General features: G+C 47.5%; 1 protein-coding gene across 1 annotated transcript in view; it reads left to right on the plus strand.

Moving 5' to 3' along the window:
- The window catches only part of SLC28A1 (solute carrier family 28 member 1), a 43,797-nt gene that overhangs the window by 2,851 nt on the left and 18,716 nt on the right, over positions 1-22,230 (plus strand). Inside the window, exons 2-5 of the mRNA XM_081831890.1 lie at positions 1,187-1,475; positions 9,811-9,952; positions 10,600-10,713; positions 11,772-11,849. Coding sequence (XP_081688016.1) covers positions 1,187-1,475; positions 9,811-9,952; positions 10,600-10,713; positions 11,772-11,849 — 623 coding nt within the window. The remainder of the gene's footprint in view (positions 1-1,186; positions 1,476-9,810; positions 9,953-10,599; positions 10,714-11,771; positions 11,850-22,230) is intronic.

The raw sequence follows: 22,230 nt of genomic DNA on the forward strand, positions 1-22,230 counted from the left end.
CCAGCTAGTCTGTCCTCTAACCACTGTCTTCCAACTAGTCTGTCCTCCCAGCTAGTCTGTCCTCTAACCACTGTCTTCCAACTAGACTGTCCTCCAACCAGTCTGTCCTCAGCTAGTCTGTCCTCCAACCACTGTCCTCCAACTAGTCTGCCCTCCAACTAGTCTGTCCTCAACTAGTCTGTCCTCCCACTAGTCTGTCCTCCAGCTAGTCTGTCCTCCAACCACTGTCTTCCAACTAGTCTGTCCTCCCACTAGTCTGTCCTTCAGCTAGTCTGTCCTCCAACCACTGTCCTCCAACTAGTCTGTCCTCCAACTAGTCTGTCCTCTAACTAGTCTGTCTTCCAGCTAGTCTGTCCTCCAGCTAGTCTGTCCTCTAACCACTGTCTTCCAGCTAGTCTGTCCTCCAGCTAGTCTGTCCTCTAACCACTGTCTTCCAGCTAGTCTGTCCTCCAGCTAGTCTGTCCTCTAACCACTGTCTTCCAACTAATCTGTCCTCCAGCTAGTCTGTCCTTCAGCTTGTCTGTCCTCCAACCACTGTCCTCCAACTAGTCTGTCCTCCAACTAGTCTGTCCTCTAACTAGTCTGTCTTCCAGCTAGTCTGTCCTCCAGCTAGTCTGTCCTCTAACTAGTCTGTCCTCTACCTAGTCTGGCAGCACAGGGGATAGGGTAGGACTTACACTTATTCACAGTGATGCAGCCCATATTTTTACCGAGTGGAAGAACTATAAGTCCTTTCCATTCTTCAAGGGCCCTGGCTTCTGAAACTCATAAGGCAGGGAGAGACACTTCCCCCTCTGCTCTCCCCTGTCATATTCCTTTCTTGAGGCAGAGCACAGGTTGGCTTAGCTACTCGAAGAGGAGAGGAGCAAGCAGGGAGAAGGAAATTCTAGGAAGAAAATGGTCCATATTTTCAGAGTAGGATCCTGGCACACATGAGTGAACTCCGTCCCGGAGTGACTGTCCTGTCCATCTCCGCCCACCATGGAACCCTGTGTGATCTGGGGCAGAGCAGGCCCTCCGCTGATGCTCGGAACCCCCTCCTTACATACTCTCATCCCTCACAGCTGGTCAGCAAGTTCAAGGTGTGCAAAGCCCCTCCACACACCTTCCTCAGTTACTCGGACCAACCCTCCAGCACAGCCCGGGATGATTGTCCCCAATTCCAGATGAGGCAGCTGAGGCGCAGAGGTCCTCTGTGCCCTGGATGGGACAAGGTGGACCTGGGGGGCAGGGGGGCTGGCCCAGGTCATTGTCACTGACCCCTCTCTGTTTCATTCCCCCCCCGCCCCAGCGTTCGCTGCCTTCCTGCTGACTGCCAGCCTCCTGGATTTCCAGAGGGCCCTGGCACTCTTTGTCCTCACCTGTGTGGTCCTCACCTTCCTGGCCCACAGCCTGCTGAAGAGGCTGCTGGGACGCACACTGCTGAGGTGTGTCAAGCCTCTGGGGCATTACCGCCTGCACCTATCGTTTGAGAGGTGAGTGAGCTCACAGCCCCAGGCAGGGTGGGCGGGCCGTTGGCTGAGGCCTCTGAGTCTGCTCCGGGGTCACCACCCGGCCTGGGTGAGGAAGGCCTCAGTCCTTGCCCCGCCCGGGGGGTTCCCGTGCAATGGGGCACCCTCCCTTCTGTTAGCCCCATGGGAGCCCCGGGTCACCTGAGAACAGGACTCAACAGTTTCCTAAGCTCAGAGGTTCCAGCCCACCCAAACAGGGAGGGCCCATGTCGGAGCCTCCTATGGGGTCACCGGGGGCAGGAGAGACAGACAGCTGCAGGGAACCACCCCTGGAGTCAGAGTCCGCAGGATGGATTGGGGTCCCAGTGTCCATGAATTTAGTGAACTCCCAGGGGATTCTCGTGCCGCCAGCCATGTTCCTGGACAACAGTTTGGGATCCCCTGGTTTTCAAACTGGGTTCCTTAGAGGTCTGGAAACCTTGGAGGTGCCATAGGGCGGGAGATATTGGAGGGGGGACCATTAGACCCCCCTCCCCAAATCCCCATTACAACCAGGAAGCTCTATTTTATCTGTTTTATAAACTGAGGTTTGCAAAAAATAAAAATAAAAATAAATAATTAGCTGGAAAAAAAGGTTTCTGTGGCTTAAAAAAAATCTGAAGACTCCCAGTCTATTTCAGGACTCCATTTTGTTGATAAAGAAACTGGTGCTCAAGGATATCCAGTGACTAACCTAGGGAGCTACCACAGCAAAATGATTTGAGCAGGCCTATGGATGAGCACATTTTTTCATCTTATTTATAAATACATGTATAATAAATAATAATTATTATTCATAATTATAATGTATAATTTTAAATAAATTAAATTTTTAAAAATTAATAAATTATATAAACTGAATAAAATCTAAAAATTTTATAATTTGTTATAATTAAAATAAATTTATAAATAGATTTTTTTTTACAATTGGACTTTTATTAGACTAGTACAGTATTAACTCTACACAGATTGTGTTATGCTAAGGATGCACATTATAATCCCTGGAGCAGCTAAAAAAAACTAAAAAAACACAAAAGGGTGTCACTTAAATAATAATAAAAGAGTTAAATAGTTTTGTGAAAGGATTTGTTTAATTTATTTATTTTTTTTTATTTTTTTTTTATTCTTATGTTAATCCCCATACATTACATCATTAGTTCTAGATGAATGAAAGGATTTGTTTATACAATCATCTATTTGTGACTAATCATTGATACTGGCTTTCCATTGGAGGTATTGATGTAAGGTTTCCTTTAAAAACTACATGCAAAAAAAAAAATAAAAAAAAAATAAAAAATACATGCAGATTAATTAGACTTTATGAAAAGTAAAAACTTTTTGATTCAAAGGATACCATCAAAAAAGTAAAAAGACAATCAACAGAATGGGAGAAAATATTTGCAGATTATGTATCCGATAAAGGACTTGTATCTAGAATTACAGCTCAACAATAAAAAAACAACCAAATTGAAGAATGGGAGAAGGATTTGAATAGACATTTCTCCAAAGATATACAAATAGCCAGTAAGTACATGAAAACATGCTTAATATCATTAGCCATCATAAAAATGCAAATCAAAACCACATGAGTTACCACTTCACATTTACTGGGATGATAACAAAAAAGACAGATGATAACAAGTGTTGGCCCAGTTATGGAATCCTCGAACTCCTCACCCACTACTGGTAGAAATGTGAAATGGTGCAGCTGCTTTAGAAAACATTAGTTTCAGGGGCACGTGGTGACTCAGTCGGTTAAGCGTCTGCCTTTGGCTCAGGTCATGATTCCAGTGTCCTGGGATTGAGCCCCGCATCGGGCTTCCTGCTCGGTGAGGATATGTAGCAATTCCATTCCTAGGTATATACCTAAGAGAAATGAAAACATATGTCTATTCAAAAACTTGCACACAAATGTTTATAGCAACATTATAATGCCAAAAGGTGGAAACAACCCAAGCATCCATCAACTGGTAAGTGGATAAGTCCAATATGTATATCCATATAATGGAATATTATTTGGCCACAGAAGGGAAAGTTACATGCTATAATAATGACAAAGCTTGAAAACATTATGCTAAGTGAAAGAAACTGGTCACAAAGAACCATTTATATGAAACGTCCAAATTGGCAAATCTATAGAGACAGAGAGTAGATTAGTGATTGACTAAGGTTGGGGGGAACGGATGGAAAGATTGGGGGTGATGGCTAGAGGTTCTAGGTTATTCTTTGGGCTGATGAAAATATTCTAAAATTGATTATAGTGATGGTCACACAACTCTGAATATACTGAGGACCCTTACACTATATACTTTATTTTTTTTTAAGATTTTATTTATTTATTTGAAAGAGAGAGAGAGGGAGAAAGCACGAGCAGGGCGAGCAGTAGGCAGAGGGAGAAGGAGAAGCAGATTCCCAGCTGAGCAGGGAGCCTGATGTGGGATTCAATCCCAGGACCCTGGGATCATGACCTGAGCTGAAGGCAGATGCTTAGCCAACTGAACCACCCAGGCACCCCATACACTGTATACTTTAAATGGGCAAATTGTATGGTATGTGAATTTTGTCTCGATTTAAAAAACACATGTATTTGATATTGGCTTCCAATCAAGATTGAGTAACAGAGACCACTTGAAACAACTAAAGAACTGGAACAAATATATGAAACAATAGCTCTTAAAATATTGGACATCAGGCAGCAGAAGACAGTGATCCTGGAGAAACAGGAAACAAAGGAGATGAGCCCTATGATTGCTCCACCCCTTAATGCATTGAGAGAGTTTCCAGGCCACAGTGCAGGGAAAGGGAACCAAGGTGGGCCAGCAGATTTCCTGGGTTGAGGATACAGAGCTGGGAAGCCAGGGAAGCCAAGGTGGTAAGAGTTCACAATGCAGAGTATGAGAGAAGACAGTGGCACAGAGAGAAAACTTCAGAAATCCACTGAGGGTCCTCTTTGAGTATGCAACTGAGTTCTGATCAGTGAATGCATACAAGAAAACCATCCCAAAGCCTAGGAAAGACCCACCTGAAAGGATTAGAGGGAACAGTGCCTGGAAATCACACAGGGCCAGAAATAGTGTTTATTCTCAACGGTCAGAGTGGAAACTTCATAATTCCACAGGGAATTGTTTAGAGTACTAAAGATCTTGGATCAATAGTAGGGAAAAATTAACCATAGAATAAACCCTGCTCAGGCTCTGCCTAACAAATCTTAAAAACAAAACTTGAAAGAGTCCAACAAAACATCAGTTAACCATGGCACATCTTTAAGTGGGTACATGTACCTGAGGTCTCCAGAGGAGAAAGAGGGAAGAAAAATTTACTTGAAGAAATTGTGTCCAAAATATTCCAATTTGATGAAGATTATAAACCCAAAGAAACTCCATGAACCCCCAGCACAAGAAACAAGAAGAAAACCACACCAAGGCATATCATAATCAAATTGCTTAAAACTGGTAACAAAACAGAAAATTCTAAAAACAGCTAGAGAAGAAAACATGTGCAGAGGACCAAAGATACAGATGACAACCAATTTCCTCTCAAAAACAATACACATGAAAAAGCAATGGAATAGTAAAAACAAAACAAAACAAAAATCTGTCAATCTAGAGCTCTTTACCAGTGAAAGAACATCCTTCCAAAAAAGGAGAAATAGGACTCTTTTAGATATACAAAAGCTGAAAGAAGTTTTCAGACATCAAAAGCAAACCTGCACTGTAAGAAATGTTGAAGGAAATTTTTCAAACAGAACGAAACTGAGATCAGAGGGAAATCTAGTGAAGAGCATTGAAATGGCAACTATAAGGGTAAATATAACAACTATTTTTATTATTATTTAAATCTCTTTCAAAGGTAATCAACTTATAAAGCAAGAATAATAGTGTATTGTGGAATTTATATTATGTAGAAGTAAGGAGCAAGGTTAGGGAGGGAAGAAATGAAATTATATTGCTATAAGGTTTTTATACTGAATGTGAAGTAGTATCATATCACTTAAAGGTGGATTGTGATAAGTTAAAGATGTATATTATAAATGCTAAAGCAACCACTAAAATAACATGACAAGGAGTTATAACTAACAAGTTAAAAAAGCGAGTGAGAGAGATAAAGGAGAATCATTTTAAAATAATCTGAAAGAAGGCAGAAAAATAGAAAAAGGGGAATGAAGAATAGGTGGGACAAAGAGAAAATAAATAGCAAGATGGTAATGCAACCCTTCCTCCAAACCAATAATCACATTAAATGTACAGACCAGTATCCCTCATGAATAAAGATGTAAAAATTATTAACAAAATTTTAGAAAACCAAGTGCAACAATATATAAAAGGGATTTAATATGTGAATGAATGGGGTTTATCCCAGGAATCCAAAGTTGGTTTAACATTAAAAAATTAATGTCATAGGTCATATTAATAGACTAAAAAGAAAAAAACCCATATGTTTATGTCAATAGACTCAGAGAAAGCATTCGACATAATTCAGCATTCATTCCTGATAAGAATTCTGAGCAAAGTAGGGATAACAAAATAACAAAAATCTACAGCTAACATCATACTTGACTGTGAAAGACTGAATGCTTTTCCACTGAGATCAAGATACAAGAATGTCCCTTCTCATCACTTTTATCCAACATTGTACTGAAGGTTGTAGCTTGCGTGATAAGGTAAGAAAAAGAAATGAAAGACATGTAGATTGAAAAAGAAGTAATGCTGTCTTTATTCACAGACAACATGATTGTGTACATAGAAAATCCTATGGAATCTACCAAAAAGAGTTAATAGAACTGATTAGTGAGTTTAACAAGTTGCAGGATACAAGATCAACATGCAAAAAAAATATATATTTAAATATACTAACAATAAACAGCAATAACTTAAAATTGTAAATGCCGTTTAGAATAGCATGAAACATAAAATACTTAAGGTAAAATCTGACAAAAGATGTGCGAACTTGTACGCTGAAACTTACAAAACACTGCTGAGAGAAATTAGAGAAAACTTAAATAGTGGGACCAGCTTCATGGATCAAAAGACTCAGTATTGTCAACATATCAATTCTCCTCAAATTAATCTATAGATTTTTGTAATATCTCAATCAAAATTATAGCAGACTTTTGGGGTAGAAACTGATAAGATGATTCTAAAATTCATATAGAAATGCAAAGAAGAGGGCGCCTGGGTGGCTCAGTCGGTTAAGCGACTGCCTTCGGCTCGGGTCATGATCCTGGAGTCCCGGGATCGAGTCCCGCATAGGGCTCCCTGCTTGGCAGGGAGTTTGCTTCTCCCTCTGACCCTCCCCCCTCTCATGTGCTCTCTCTCTCATTCTCTCTCTCTCAAATAAATAAAGAAAATCTTTAAAAAAAAAAAAAAGAAATGCAAAGAAGAACGTAGAATAGCCAAAACACTGAAAAAGATGAACAAGTTTGATGAATTTATACTATCTGTCTTTAAGACTTACTGTAAAGCTACAATAATCAAGACAATATGGTATCAGCATTAAAACAGACAAATAGATCAATGGCACTGAATAGAGTCCAGAAATAGATCTACATATATATAGCGAATTGACTTTTGACAAGGGTACTTAAAGCAATTCAATGTAGAAATAATCATCTCAACAAATTATGCTAAAGCAACAGTATATTCATAGTCAAAAAGAAGAAGAGAAATGAAATAATAATATAATTCATGCCTCACAGTATATGGAAAATTAACTGAAAATAGATTAAAAATGTAAATTGAAAGCCTAAAACTATAAAACTTCTGTAAGAAAATGTAGGAGAAAATCTTTGTGACCTTGAGTTAAGTAAATTTCTTAGATACAAAACCAAAATCACAGTACATTAAAAAACTGGACAAATTGAATTTCATCAGAATTAAGAACTTCTCTTCAAAAGACATGGTTAAGAGAATAAAAAGAGAAGGCATGCTTATGAGAAAAGTTTTGCAAATCACACATTTGACGAAGGACTTGTATCCAGAATATATTAAGCTCTCCTCAAAACTCGATAAGAAAAACAACCCAATTGAAGAATAGGGTCAAGATGTGAGCAGACATTTCATTAAAGAAATGTAAGTGGTAAATAACCACGTGGAAAGATGCTCAACATCATTAGTTATTAGGGAAATGCAAACCACAAAGAGATACTACTGCATGTCTATTAGAATGACTAGAATTTGAAAGATTGACCATATGAAGTGTGGCAAAAATATAGAGAAACTGGAACTCTTACATACTGCTGGTGGGGGGTGTAAAATTGTACAATCACTTTGGAAAACAGTTCGGCAGTCGCCTAAAAAGTGAGATCTACCATATGACTCACCCATCCCACTTACTGCGGTATTACCCAAGTAGTATTGACCCAAGAAAAATGAAAGCATATATCCATACAAAGACTTGCACATGAAAGTTTGAATGTTCCTAGCAGCTTTATCTGTCATAGCCAAACACTGGAAACAACCTAAGTGTGCGTCAGCAGATGAACAGATAAGCCCGATGTGGTGCATCCACCCAATGGGATTCTGCTCAGCAATAAAAAGGAATGAGTTACTGATACATGCAAAAACATGGAGGAATCTCAAAATAGTTACGAGAGAAAGAAATCACATAAAAAAAAGGATATGTACGGTATGATCCCATTTATATAAAATCCTAGAAAATCCAAACTAATCTAGTGACAGAGAACAGATCAGTTGCTGCCTGGGGACAAGGGGGGAGGCCAGGAATTACAGAAGGGCATGAAGAACCTTTTGAGGGTGATGGATATGATAAGTTCACTGTCTTAATTGTGGTGATGGTCTCAAAGTGAGTACATACATCAAAACTTATCAAATTGTATGTTGTTGTTTTTTTTAAGAGAGAGAGAGCACATGTGCAAGTGGGGGGGGGCGTGGCAGAGGGAGAAAGAGAGAGAGAATCTCAAGCAGGCTCCCCGCTGAGTGCAGAGCCCGACACAGGGCTTGATCTCATGACTTTGAGAACATGACTTGAGCTGAAATCAAGAGTCAGACGCTCAATCGACTGAGCCACCCAGGCGCCCTTCTTTTAAAAATTTTTAAAAATTGTACATTTCAATGTATTCTATTTATTATATGCTAATTATACCTCTGCAAAGCCGTTAAAAACAGATGACAACAACAAAAACCCAGCCCCAAACATGCTTTGTTTTTTTTATTTTCTATTTTTTATCTTTATTTTTTTATTATTTTAAATATTTTTATATTTATTTGTTATTTCGTTTTATTTTATTTTAAGTAGTCTCCACACCTAATGTGGGGCTTGAACTCCTGACCCTGAGACTAAGAGTTGCATGCTCTACAGACTGAGCTAGCCAGGTGCCCCTGCGCTTAAGTTTTTATAAAGTAAGTTAACGTCAGGAGAAATAGCAAGGCAAGTGGCACAGAGACAGGGTGGGAACCGTGCATGTGGACCAGGGGTGTTAGGTGCTTGGAAACATGGGCAGAAGTAAGCAGTGAACCCTAGACGTGGCCTGCCTGAGCTCTGGTCCTGGGTCTGCCTCTTACCAGCTGGTGGCCGTGCACCGAGCTAGTTAAGAGGATAGACTAGCTGCCCGGGTGCCTGGGTTGAAATCTCACATCTGCTACTGTTCAAATGCGGGGCTGTGGGCAAGTCATTTAAACTCATTCTGCCTCAGTTTCTTCACCTGTATAATGGGCAGTGACCATACATCTCTCAGCATCCGGCATAGCTCCTGATATTTAATAGGTGCTCAGTGAACATTAGCTGTTATCAGTAGTTCTGAGGGAGTTGATGACCGGGTCGGGGGCAGATCTCGAGCACCCAGTGCCCAGCCCTCCTGGACAAGCCAAGCCCAGCCCCAGGGAGGAAGGCGTGGCTGTGAAGGTTGCTTCCAGGCCTCGATCTCAGGGGCTTGGCTCACCTGCCCAGACTGACATCATTGCTTCTGGACAGCAGAGCCCACGGTGCCAACAGCTGCGTCCTGGGCCGCACAGGCCCCACCTCACCCCGGCCTGGTCAGAGGCTGGGCTGAGCATCACTGCAGCTGTGGGAGTCCTGCCCCTTGATGGAGCCGCGTGCCCGGCACCCCGCGAAGCTCAGTACACGCATTCTCCTCTTTAGTCCTCTCAGCAGCCTGGAGACATGAGGGTCTTTGGCTTCATTTCCCCAATGAGGGCGCTAGCCTCAGAGAGGCTGGGCGGTCTGTGTGAGGTCACAGGTCTCTCTCTCCTCTCACCGGCCCTGAGCACTGTTTCCCTGGGGCCCTGGCGGCGGTGGGGGGGGGTGGGGTGGGGAGGGGGCGGGGAGATACTGAGAGTGGTAGCTTTCTGCCTCTCCCCTGCAGGGGTCTGGCCCTTGCTGCTTTCCTGGGCTTGGTCTTGTGGCTGGTTCCGGACACCTCCCAGCGGCCTGAGCAGCTAGTGTCCTTTGCAGGAATCTGCGTGTTCATCAGCCTCCTCTTTGCCTGCTCAAAGCATCACCGCGCAGTGAGTGCTTAGTGGTCAGGTCCGGGCTGGGCCGCAGCCCCTTCTCTCCCTGCCTCCTTGGACCTTGCAGCCACCCCCTGAAGCCAAGACCCCTCCCCGTTTCACAGTGTGGCCAACGTCCCCCTACAGCCTCCAGCTAAGCCTCACAGAGATCCTCATGCACCCCTGAGTTTGGGGATCACTGCTAAGAAATCATTAAATGCTGAGAGCAGCAGCCCTCCTCTGGGGGTGTGGGCATCGAGGGAGTGGGGTCAGGGCAGCTGGGAGCCCTGCCTGTGGAGGAGGGGTGGGGGGGAGGCCCGGGCAGACACCCCCACTCCAGCTCTGCCCACCCAGTGATGACCAGGACCGAGTACCGTGGCAGGCTGGAGGCTGCTCGTGTCTTGCATGGGTCCCTAGACCTTTCCCCACCCTGCCCACTTCCCCAGGCCCGTGGCTGCTAAGAGTGTAACCTGTTCTGACTCCAGTGGAGGTGCCCATTGGCAACAGGCCCAGAGGTCTGGCTGGGTCCAGTCTCTGTCCTACGGACAGACCCAAACTCCCACAGCCCGTCAGTAGCACCGTGCTCTCTGGCCTTACCCTATGCTGTTCCCCTGCGGATCCCCCCAAGGAGCTGAGCTCACCAGGACCTTTCTTTTGAGTGGCAGGTGTCCTGGAGGGCTGTGTCCTGGGGCCTTGGCCTACAGTTTGCACTTGGACTCTTCGTCATCAGAACAGAACCAGGATTTATCGCATTCCAGTGGATGGGCAACCAGATCCAGGTGCGTACGTGGGGCCCAGCAGCCCATGGCGTCTTGAGCTGCCAGGAAATGGAGTAGAAGCCACTCTGTCGGGGAAGGTGGGTGGTGAGGCCGTAGGGAGGGATTGGGACCAGGATGGTGGGTGTGCCCTGGGTCCTGGATCACATGAGCAGCCGGGGCTGGGCAGTTCAGCTGCTGCTTCCCTCAGGCCTGGAGCCACCTGCCCAGACGGAGCCGTCCATTCAGAGGCTGGTCTGATGTGATAGGGAATCTCAGGACAGGGAGTTTCTTAGGGAACCCGGGCACAAGGCAGGTGGCCTTCAGCAGTCACGAGGGGTGTGGACCTTGTAATAGTTAAAAGTGCTAAAAAAAAAAAAAATTCCAAATGATTTACTTTGTGTACGTGTGTGCGTACAAATGATGTTCAGTTTACTGAAGTCATATTTTTAAATTCCATTGTTTGTTGTAGTAAATACGCATACCACAAAATTTACCATTTTCATCATCTTTAAGTGTCATGAAGCTCGTTCACATTGTTGTGCAACTATCATGAGTTACTTTTTAAAGTATAAATTATCAGGGGCGCATGGCTAATCCTCTCCGCACCCTAGTCTCGCCAGCTCGGATTTCCATGTGCTGGCCCCCACTGTCATTTTATAGATGAGACTACTGAGGTCTGGACGAGAGAAGTGACTTGTCCCTGAAGTCACAATGCAAGATCAGGACCTAAAACCAGCTCTGTAGAAGGGTGGCCGCAAGGCCAGCAAGGCCACCAGCCTGGGGTGGGGACAGGATGGCGCTGTGAGGGGAGTAAGCAGGTGCACAAGGCACCACCCAGAAGAGCCTTCACACACGTCTGGCTCACCATCGTCCTTGCTTTCACAAAGCACACTGCCAGGTACGGCCCCCCGGGGGGGGGGCCGGGAGGCCCGCTGTCTCTCCCCCTGGGCTGCCGGACAGGCCCGTGGCCAGCAAGGTCCCTCCGGCTCACCCAGCCCCGGGCTCCTGGCCACCATTTCTCCCTCCTTGCTTCCTGGCCTCCCTCCAGGCTTTTGCTTTGTTTTATATTTTGCTTTCAGATCTTCCTGAGCTACACGGATGCCGGCTCCAGCTTCGTGTTTGGGGAGGCGATGGTCAAGGGTGTCTTTGCCTTTCAGGTCAGCTCAACTCTTGGCCCATGAGGCCTTTAGCCGGGGCTGCCCGGCGCCCCCAAGCTAGTGGGGAGTCTGGGTGAGCAGCTGGGCCAGCCCCAGGTGGAGGGGAGGGCTCTTGCGGGTGGAGCCGCATCCTGGACCTCAGGAAGCGTAAGCGCCAGGGTGTCGAGTGGGGCCCCCACAATGTGTTCACCTGCTGGTATGTTTTCCGTGTGTTTTGTAAAATTTGCAAAGTTTTCCTTAAAAATGAACCCCCAGTTGCTGGAATTGTGTGAGGCTGAGGACAAGAAGTGAGGGTAGGGGCAGGGGGCTGGCACCTGCTTTCGACTTAGCCCCCACCGTGCTGCAGGGACCCAAGGACTGTGAAGGACACTTTCCAGGAACCCTTAGTCACAAACGACCCTCTCGACCCTCTCGGGCTGCTTCTGCTTCAAGGCCCTCACTGGCCACCTCTGCAGGAAGCTGGCCCTGATTATCCAGCTGCAAGCTAGGACTCCCCCCTCTGGACTCTCCTGGACCTACAGCCCCTCCCTCCCTCTCTTCTTCCCTCCTTCCAGCGGTTTATTTTGTGCCTGTTCCAGTGCAAAGTACTACAGAGGAAACTGACCGAAAGACTCCAGGGCCTTGTTGTGTATGGCAGAGCCCTGACCCTGACCCCGACCCCGACCCTGACTTGACACGGGGCAGACTGTGCTGAGTTTGCGGGTGTGGCCGCTCCCCTATTCTGCGTGGAAATGTGCTTGTATTTCTTCTTTCTCCCATTGGCTGCCTGAGCACCCACGTGCCTCCTTCTGTAAGACCTCTGCCCGCCTCACACCCGAGCTGTCTAAAGACCCTGAAGCCCCCTCCAGGCTTAAGCTCCACTTGCAATGCCAGCAGAGAGAGAGAGAGAGAGAGAGAGAGACTCTGCCATTGTTCCCATGGCACCATGGACGGGATCCCATGCTGCCTACGCGAGCATGCCCCAGACCACTGTCACCGTGGGGCTGCTGTGCGGGATCCCACGTGTAGGTTCGGGAGGTTTCTGCTTTCTATTACGCTGGCCATTGTTTCTAGAGCCTCCCACCCTGCAGTGGGTGTTGGGCCCCGGAGGCTTCCAGCCTGAGCCATGGGCTCAGGTCTGCACTGCTGGGCTGATGTTGAGCCCGGTGGTGAGTCTGGACGTCTCCAGGTCCGCTTCCCCTGCCATTGACTCGTGGTGAGGTCACCTTGTGTCACAGCATCTGTGTGTGCCACCAGCTCTCAGGGAAATGTCCCCTTTAGTCAAGGCATTCGAATAATGTCAGTGCTCGGAGAAAAGAGGGAGGGGACCCGGTTCCTGTCCTCTCAGGAGTCTTGTGTGCCCTGGGATGGGCTGATCCATCACGTTCCTCAGAGACCAGTTCTGTGTAGAGAGGGAAGGTGGGGGGGCAGCCTCTGTCGGTGCCCCGCAAAGGTCCCCGAACACCATTCCTGTAGGGCAAGGGGGGGCTGCTCCCTTCACACTTGCATTTCCAAGCAGGGGCCACCCAGGGTTCCAGGGAGAGCCTGGCTGACTTCCTGTGTTCACCGGACAGAGAGATAACAGCCTGCATCCTCTTACTCTTTAAAAGACAAACACTCTACAGCTCAACCTCCCCAGGAAGCCAGGTTCAAGTGCAGTTGGCACAACTGGAAGTGCCCGGGGAGTCCATTTAGGGAGGGATTGCTTCAACTAGGGACAGGGAGGATAACACCCCCCGGAGGTGGTGTTTGATGTGCAGGACAAGAAAGATTTGGAGGCGCAGAGAGGCAAGAAGAGGAAGTTCATGGGATAAGCACGGAGGTGAGAGTGTGCAGGTGTGTCTCAAGTACAGGGCGGAGTTCCCTCTGCTGACACGAGAGCTATTGGTAGGAAAGTATGGGCTAGGGCACAACCCAGACGTGTGGCGGGGCTGCACCTGGAAGGGTCCTAAATGCCATGTGGAGGCACCTGGGTTTTGTCCCCAGGAAATGGGAGCTCTTGAACATTTTTGAGCAGGGAGGGACTTTTTTGGAGCTTTGGGACAGTTATCATGTCAATAGTGGGTAGGAAGGGTTGTAGCCAGGATGCTTGGAATAGAGGACCGGAGGAGGCTGCCTCATCCCCATGTGGTGACCTGGGGCCACCGGACTCCGTGGTGCAGGAGAGAGATCACCTCGGGGAACGGAGGCTGAGGGGGCCTGCAGGAAGCACATCACTTAGCTCCACGTGTTGTAGCCGTGTTTGCATTTAGCTGTTGGAGGGCAAGGCCTGGGCCTTACCCATCCTTGTGTCCCTTGACTGACCCTGAGCCCTACAAAGCCCCTCCCAGTGCCTGGACGCTGCTCTTTGCTGAGCAAATAGTGGTTCTCTGGTGCCTGCACGTGGGACGTCCCTCTGTGCCTGCTGGGAAGTCTGGTTCTGCGAGCCACGGCTGTGGGTTGGGCTCCTCTCCCTGGCCGGGCTGCCATTCCCATGACTGTGTGGTCCTGAGCAGCTCTCCCTTTGGCCCAAGACCAGGGCTCTTCTAGCTCTTCTTTCTCCAAACCTCCCCAGCAGAGCCCAGAGCTTCCTTTTTTTTTTAAAGATTATTTATTTATTTATTTATTTGAGACAGAGAGAATGAGAGACAGAGAGCATGAGAGGAAGGAGGGTCAGAGGGAGAAGCAGACTCCCTGCCGAGCAGGGAGCCCGATGTGGGACTCGATCCCGGGACTCCAGGATCATGACCTGAGCCGAAGGCAGTCGCTTAACCGACTGAGCCACCCAGGCGCCCAGAGCCCAGAGCTTCCTGACCCTCTGGAGCTAAGAGCTACACACGGGCTTTGCTGCAAGCTCCAGGGCCACCAGAAACCCTTTTGTCCCCCTCTAGACCCAAGACCTTGGTGGAACAGAGAAGAAAAGCACAGGGAGAAGGAAATCATAATAACAGCCCCTAGGTGTGGAGCCAGAACCACGTGCCAGGCACACACTTTGCCCTCCTAGCCACCCATGGGGGGACTGCTATCGTTATCCTCTTTTTCACAGATGAGGATACTGAGGTTCAGAGTGGTTGTGACTTGCAAAAAGTCACAAAGCTAGTGACTGCTGGGATCAAGATTGGAACCCAGATCCAAAGCTCTTGCTTATTAGCTTCTCTGCCTTGATATCAAAGCACTTTCCCTGGTCGGCAGTGGTGACAAAGGGGTCCAGATCTTAGATGTTTGTTTTTCCCTTGGTTTGGAAGAAAAGAGTATTCTTTTTTTTTTTTTTAAGATTTTATTTATTTACGAGAGAGAGAGAGAGAGGCAGGAAGCAGAGGGAGAAGCAGGCTTCCTGTGGAGCAGGGACCCCAAGGGGGGACTCGATCCCAAGACCCTGAGATCATGACCTGAGCCAAAGGCAGACGCTTAACCGACTGAGCCACCCAGGCTCCCAGAAAAGAGTATTCTTGAGGACTATTTGGTTGCAAGTGACAAAGACCCATTTAAAACTTGCTTTAAAGAGAGGAGGGACGGAGGGCTGTTTCTTGCCTCACACACTGGAAGGCGAGGTAGAGCAGGTGCAGGCTGGACCCGGGGCAGTCAGGTTCATGGCCCTCAGCCCCACGTTTCTGCTTCTGCCAGGGCGTCAGCTTCGCTCCTGCATACCAGGTCTTCCCCTGACCCCCAGCAACATCAGGTGCTCATTCTTACAGCATGTGCCCCCAAACGAGGGAAACTCTTCTCTGCCAGCCCGAGGTAGAAAACCCTGGGGCAGTCCTCAGATTGCCCTGCCTCGGGTCACGTGACCGATCCTGAACCAATCGCTAAGCCCGGGGCGGGATTACTGCAATTGCCGCAACTGGGGTCTTGTGCTCCCGCCCAAAGCCAGGGAGTCGGGTGCTCTGACTGAGTGGACCCCACCCTGAGAAGCTCGTCACTGCAAGGAGCAGGGCCCAGGAGAGGCGGTACCGTCCCTCCACGACAGAAAACAAGGCAGGCAGCTCCCCGTGGGACCTGTGATCAGCTGCACTTTCAGGGCGTCCTTGTGTTCCGAGGGAGTGTTTGTGGTCTAGCGCAGGAGCAGGGCCCAGGTGAGAGCTAGCGTACCTGCCTGGGAGGAGCAGCGGTGGCATTGACCCTTTGATCTACGGTCCCTCTCGGCCGTAACGTGGGGACACATTTGGGAGTCTAGGCTGGACTTCCTGACCAGGGTGCTTAGTTCCTGACTTGTCGGTGGTAAGTGACAGAAACACACCTCAAATGGACTTGAGCCAAAAAAAGAAACAAAGCAGAACTAAAAAATCAAGATTAATTTCTATAACTGAAGAAATCCAGGGCCTCGGATCCTACTGGATCCAGATACTGAGCATCACCTGGGATCCACCTGGCCTATGTCCTGGTTCTGTGTTCTTGGCGTTGCCTTTAGACGTAGTCTCGGGTAGGCTCCCTTGAGGTGGTGGCAAAGAGATACCGGGCTTACATCCAACCAGCTTAGCAACCTTACTTAGCAGGGAGAGAAAAAGAGAGAGAGCATCCCTGATTTCCACTAGCTCTAGCAGGAAACCCAGGAGTGGGCCCTTCTTGGCCTGGCTTGGAGTATATGTCCTCTCCAGATTACAGCCAGAGAGGATAAATGACTTGGATCCATTAAACCTGGAGCCCGTCGAGTGAGAGTGGAGGAGGGGGTGGTTCCCAAAGGCAAATAAAACTTTGTCACCAAAAGCAGCAGGGGAAGGGGCACAGGGCCGGCCAAGCAGCCTCTGTCCCCTGATATCCCATACTGCTTCTCTCCCAGTCTAGCCCTGAAACGATCACCTGGCTTGCTGCTGTGTCCATCCTCTTGCCAGTGTTACCTGTGTGTCCTCCCATCTTTTCTCCCTTTCCGGAAGAACACGCACACACCTGCTACTTACCCTCTCCCCAAATCACCCTGTACAACCATGGCTGCATAAATGGTTGGACTGGAAGGGAACTCGTTGATCTTTGGGTCCCCCCCTTTAATATTACAGATGGCCAAACCACACCCCAGACAGGAGCGGTGACCTGGGCACAGTCACCCAGTGAGTTAGGGCGGAGCCAGGGCTGGAGCGGGGTGATTGGACTACCGGCCAAGTGGTGTTTTCTTCTCGTACTATAAGTTGAAGTCAGCGACATCACGTCTCCCTTCCAAATACAAAGAGCAACCTTCATGCTGATAATGTTAAATTTAAAACATGTTAAATGGTTGCTAAAGACTTGGAGTTTGGATGTTCAGCCAAGAGAGAAAAAACAAGGGAGGTGGGTTTATCATTAGCCAGACTCAGCATTTCCCAGTCAAACACTAACCGTTTCTTGGCCCCTGAGAGGCCCTGTCCTCTGGCCAAACTCGTGGTTAGTCGATTAGCTGGTGGCCTCCTTCACCAAGACAGACCAGATCAGGGAGGATTTAAATATCCCATGGCCATGGAATTCCCTTCTTCACAAGATTCATTAATCACGAAATTTCACTCACCCACCCACCCCCTCCCTGCATCGCGCACACACTCACACATGCACACAAACATGCACACACTCACACACAAGCACAAGCCCTTGCTAAGCTTGGGGCTGGTCCTCAAGGCGGGAGTGGTTTTGTTGGTGCTGAGTCGAACGGAAGACTTAGGAGCTTTCTTTGCCTTCTTTCCATGGATCATGTGGCCGTGGTCCAAGGCCTTCGGCTCCTGATGGCCTGGGGAAGTCTTCTCTGAGCTCACTCAGATGTTCAGAATCCAAGCTGCTTCCTGCTGGGCCAGGGTCCAGCTCATCACTTCTCCAGGAAGCTGAGTCTCTGCCCGGGGCTTCTGGGTCCCTCCACCTTCCCTGGCCTAGAGTCCAGCACTGTCGACGTGGCAGGCGCCTCTTGGCTGTATCTTGATTAGTCATTCCACCTTGGCTCCATCTCCCTTCTGGTAATTTCCCACCCACACAGTGGCCTCCCCCGAGGCTCCTGCATCCTTCCTGGGTCTGGCTGACCCGGTCGAGCATGCTTACTTGTTCCTTCGCTGTGGCTCCCGCCTCTGGAACATTCACCCACATACTGAGCTCAGCAGTGCTGCTCAGATGTTCCCCCTAAGGAACAGTGAGGGGAAAGAAAGTGTTTTCATCTCCCAAGGTATTGGGGTATCTGCCTGATGCAGCCTTGGCCATCCCCAATGGTCGACAGTGCGACATTTGGCCAAAAATAAAATCAAATAAGAAAAGGGCCAAAAGGCACTGTGATTGATTTAATCAAGGTAATCAAGGGGTCCCTGGTAACCTGGTAACCTCAGCGAGCATGATTTTCAGGGGAAGGAGTGGGAAGTAAGTGGAAACTGGGGTGGGGTGCTAGAAGGAAGGAGGTGGGCAATCGGACTGGGAGAGATCTTGTGAGAATCTGGTGTCTACGTAGGTCTCTGAAGGAGACTTTGACAGGCTGTTGGGCATGAGGGAGCAGAGTGTTGAGGTCATTCCGGGCAAGGGGCGGCAGGAGCAGGAAATCAGGAGGCATGTCCACTTTGTGTGGCCATGGAGTAAGCCTCTGCCTTTCTGTAAGGCATAGTGAACCCCCCCACACCTGGAAGGATTGTCCAGCTTTGCATTGTTGTGTGTGTGGTTGGTTTCTTGTTTCTCCCTTTTTTTTCTTTTATTCTTCTTTATATATTCTTTATATGTTCTCTTGTTTCTTCATTTTTTTTCTTTTATTTTTATTGAAGTGTAACTGACATAACATCCTATTAGTTTCAGGTATATATCACGGTGCCTCGATATTTTTAGACATTATGAAATGATCCCCATAAGTCATCTTGTAAGTCATCTGTCACTGTACAAAGTTATTATAATATTATCAACTGTATTCCCTATGCTGAACATTGCATCCCTGTGACTTATCTACTTTTTAAAATTTTTTAAACTTGTATTTGTTTATTTTAAGCAGGCTCCACGCCCAGTGCAGAGCCCAGCATGGGGCTCCATCTCACAGACCTGAGATCATGACCTGAGCTGAGATGAAGAGTCAGACACTTAACCAGTTGAGCCACCCAGGCGTCCCTCTTGTTTTTTTTTGATAATAGCCAATCTGACTAGTGTGAAGTGATCTCTCATTGTGGTTTTGATTTACATTTTCCTGATGATGAGTGATGTTGAGCATCTTTTCATGTGTCTGTTGGCCATCTGTATGTCTTCTTTGGGAAAATGTCTATTCAGGTCCTCTGCCCATTTTTAAATTGAGTTTTTTTTGGGGGGGCATTAAGTTAATTATGTAAGTTTTTTATATATTTTTGACGTTAACACCTTATCAGATATATGGTTAGCAAATATCTTCTCCCATTCCGTAGGTTGCCTCTCTGTTTTGTTGTTGGTTTCCTTCATTGTGCAGAAGCTTTTTAATTGGATGGAATCACATTTGTTTATTTTAGCTTTTCTTGCCCTTGCCTGAGGGTCCTGGCCCAAAAAACATCACTAAGGCCCATGTCAGAGAGCTCACTGCCTATGTTTTCTCCTAGATGTTTATGGTTTCAGGTCTTGCATTCAAGTCTTTAATCCATTTGAATTTATTTTTGTGTCTGGTGTAAGAAAGTGGTCCAGTTTCATTCTTCTGCGTGTAGCTGTCCAGTTTTCCCAGAGCCATTTATTGAAGACATTGTCTTTTTCCCATTGGATATTTTTGCCTCCTTGTTGTAGGTTAACTGACCATATAAACATAGATTTATTTCTGGCCTCTCTATTCCATTCCACTGATCTATGTGTCTGTTTTCGTGCCAGTACCATACTGTTCTGATTACTATAAGCTTGTAGTGTAGTTTGAAAGAAGGGAGCATGCTACCTGCAGCTCTGTTCTTTCTCAAGACTGCTTTGGCTGTTCAAGGTCTTTGGTGGTTCTACACAAGTTTTAGAATTATTTGTTCTGGTTCCATGAAAAATGCCACTGATATTTTGATGGAGATTGTATAGGATTTGTGGATAATTTTGGGTCATATGGACATTTTAACAATATTAATTCTTCCAACCCATGTGCATAGGATATCTTTGCATTTATTCGTGTCATCTTTAATTTCTTCCACCAGTGTCTTTTTTTAAAGATTTATTTATTAGAGAGAGAGTGAGTGAGCACGAATGGTGGGGGAGGGGCAGCGGGAGAGGGAGAAGCAGACTCCCCACTGAGCAGGGAGCCTGACTCTGGACTCGGTCTCAGGACCCTGGGATCTGAGCCGAAGGCAGACGCTTAACCGACTGAACCGCCAGGTGCCCCATTTCACCAGTGTCTTATAATTTTCAGAGTACAGGTCTTTCACCTCCTTGGTATTTATTCATAGATATTTTATTCTTTTTGATACAATTGTAAATGGGATTTTTTTTTCTTAATTTCTCTTTCTGATAGCTCATTATTAGTGTATAGAAACACAACTGATTTGTGTATGTTAATTTTATATCCTGCAACTTTACTGATTCATTTATTAGTTCTAATAATTGTTTGGTGGAGTCTTTAGGGATTTTTTTAAATATATAGTATCATTTTATTTGCAAATAGTGACAGTTTTACGTCTTCCTTTCCAATTTGGGTACCTTTTATTTCTTTTTTCTTGACTAATTGCTCTGGCTAGGACTTCTATGTCAAATAGAAGTGGTGAGAGTGGACATCTTTGTCTTGTTCCTGATCTTAGAGGAAAAGCTCTCATCCTTTCACCACTTAGTACAGTGTTAGCTATGGGTTTGTCATATATGGCCTTTATTATGTTGAGGTATATTCCTTCTACATCGACGTTGCTGAGAGTTTTTATCATGAATGGATGTTGAATTTTGTCAAATGCTTTTTCTGCGTCTGTTGAGATGATCATGTATTTTTATCCTTTGTTTTGTTAATGTGGTGTATCACGTTGATTGACTTGCAGATGTTGAAGCGTCCCTGCATCCCTAGAATAAATCCCAAATGATGACGGTGTATGATCCTTTTAATGTACTGTTGACCGACTTCGGATGTTGTGGTTTGGGATTTTTGTGGGGTCTTGTGGGGCTGGCGACAGGGCCCCGTCTGCAGTGCTTAGGACTTTGGGGCTGGGGGTGTGGGGGTTCATCATCAGGAAGTCGTCAAAAGCTGACTCAGCTTCCTCCACGAAGAGGAAGCATCGGGGCCATGTCCTCAGTGGGTTTAGTCCCGCCTTCAGAGCCTGCTTCCTGGTAAAAAGTTGACATTTGCTCGGAGCATATGGTCTACACTCTAGAACAGTGGTTCTCAGACTGTGGCATCCAGACCAGCGGCACCAGCAGCATCTGGCAGTGCTCAGGCCCAAATCCTCAGGCCCACCCCAGACCTACAGAATCTGAAACTCTGGGGGTGGGGCTCAACATTGGCATTTCTAGCAAATTCTCAGGTGATACTCCTGGTGCAGGGACCGTACTTTGAGAACCACTGGCCTAGACAAGCTAGAAGTCCCCTCCGCCTTCAGGGATGGCTCAGCATTGGCACTAGAGAGACCAGCTGGCCATGGTCAGGACTTACAAGAAGCTCTCTCTCTGGGAGGAGATGAATGCTTCTCCTGAGACAGAGAAATGAGGCGCCAGGGCAAACCTCCTCAGGGTCACGGCAGGGCCTTGGCAACCTGCGCGGAGTGACCAGGAAGGACTCTGTCTTTTTGCAGGTGGGTGACCCTGGGCAGGTACCCCACATCTCACACTCTCAGCGTGCCCATTGGGGAAGTGGCTTTACGTCTGCCTCAGTTGGTTTGAGGATCGAGGAGTCACCACACGCTGGCATAGTAGGGCTGCATGTACGCCCCTCTCCCGGACCACGGCAACACCGGCTTCCGCTGCCTGCCCCATCTCCTGCCACGATATAGGCCCCAAAGTTGTTGCCCAGGCTGGGAGATCACGTGGGCCTCATTTAGTATGAATACCTTATTTAGTATGAAATGTCCCACATGAGAAATGTGGGACATTTCACCTCTCTTCTCTTGCATTTATCTCCCCTCCCAAGACCACCACCATTTAATGCAAAACACAGCCTCCCTTCCACCCAAAACCCACGTCGGCCGGGTAGAAAATGTCTCTCGCTTGCTGCCTGGAGAAAGTCCCAAATCTGCAGCCAGGTCCTGCCGGCCCCGGGCTCTCTCCGCCCTGGCGTGGGGGCCCTGTGTGCAGCCCTGCCAGGCTACTGCCGCCGGGCAGTCCCTCTCATGATAAATTGGACCAGCAGTCTAGACAGTACGTGATTGTGTCTGTCTCACCGCGAGGGGGGGCAGATGACGTCAGGGGCCCCGTGTTGGGGGCGTGCCCGGCACCAGGCAGCCAGGGCCAGTCACGAGTCTCAGGGCAGGAGGAGGGCTCCTCCACCCACAGCCGACTTTCCCTGTCGGGTGACATCCCCCTCAGCAGGGAGGCTGGTGACAGGGATGGGGCGCGGAGCCGGCCCCGAGAAAACCGCAGTATCCATCTGGCCAGGGGAAGGGAA

The sequence above is a fragment of the Leptonychotes weddellii genome, chromosome 9, assembly GCF_054177405.1.
Source record: "Leptonychotes weddellii isolate Sample4059 chromosome 9, ASM5417740v2, whole genome shotgun sequence".
NCBI lineage: Eukaryota > Metazoa > Chordata > Mammalia > Carnivora > Phocidae > Leptonychotes > Leptonychotes weddellii.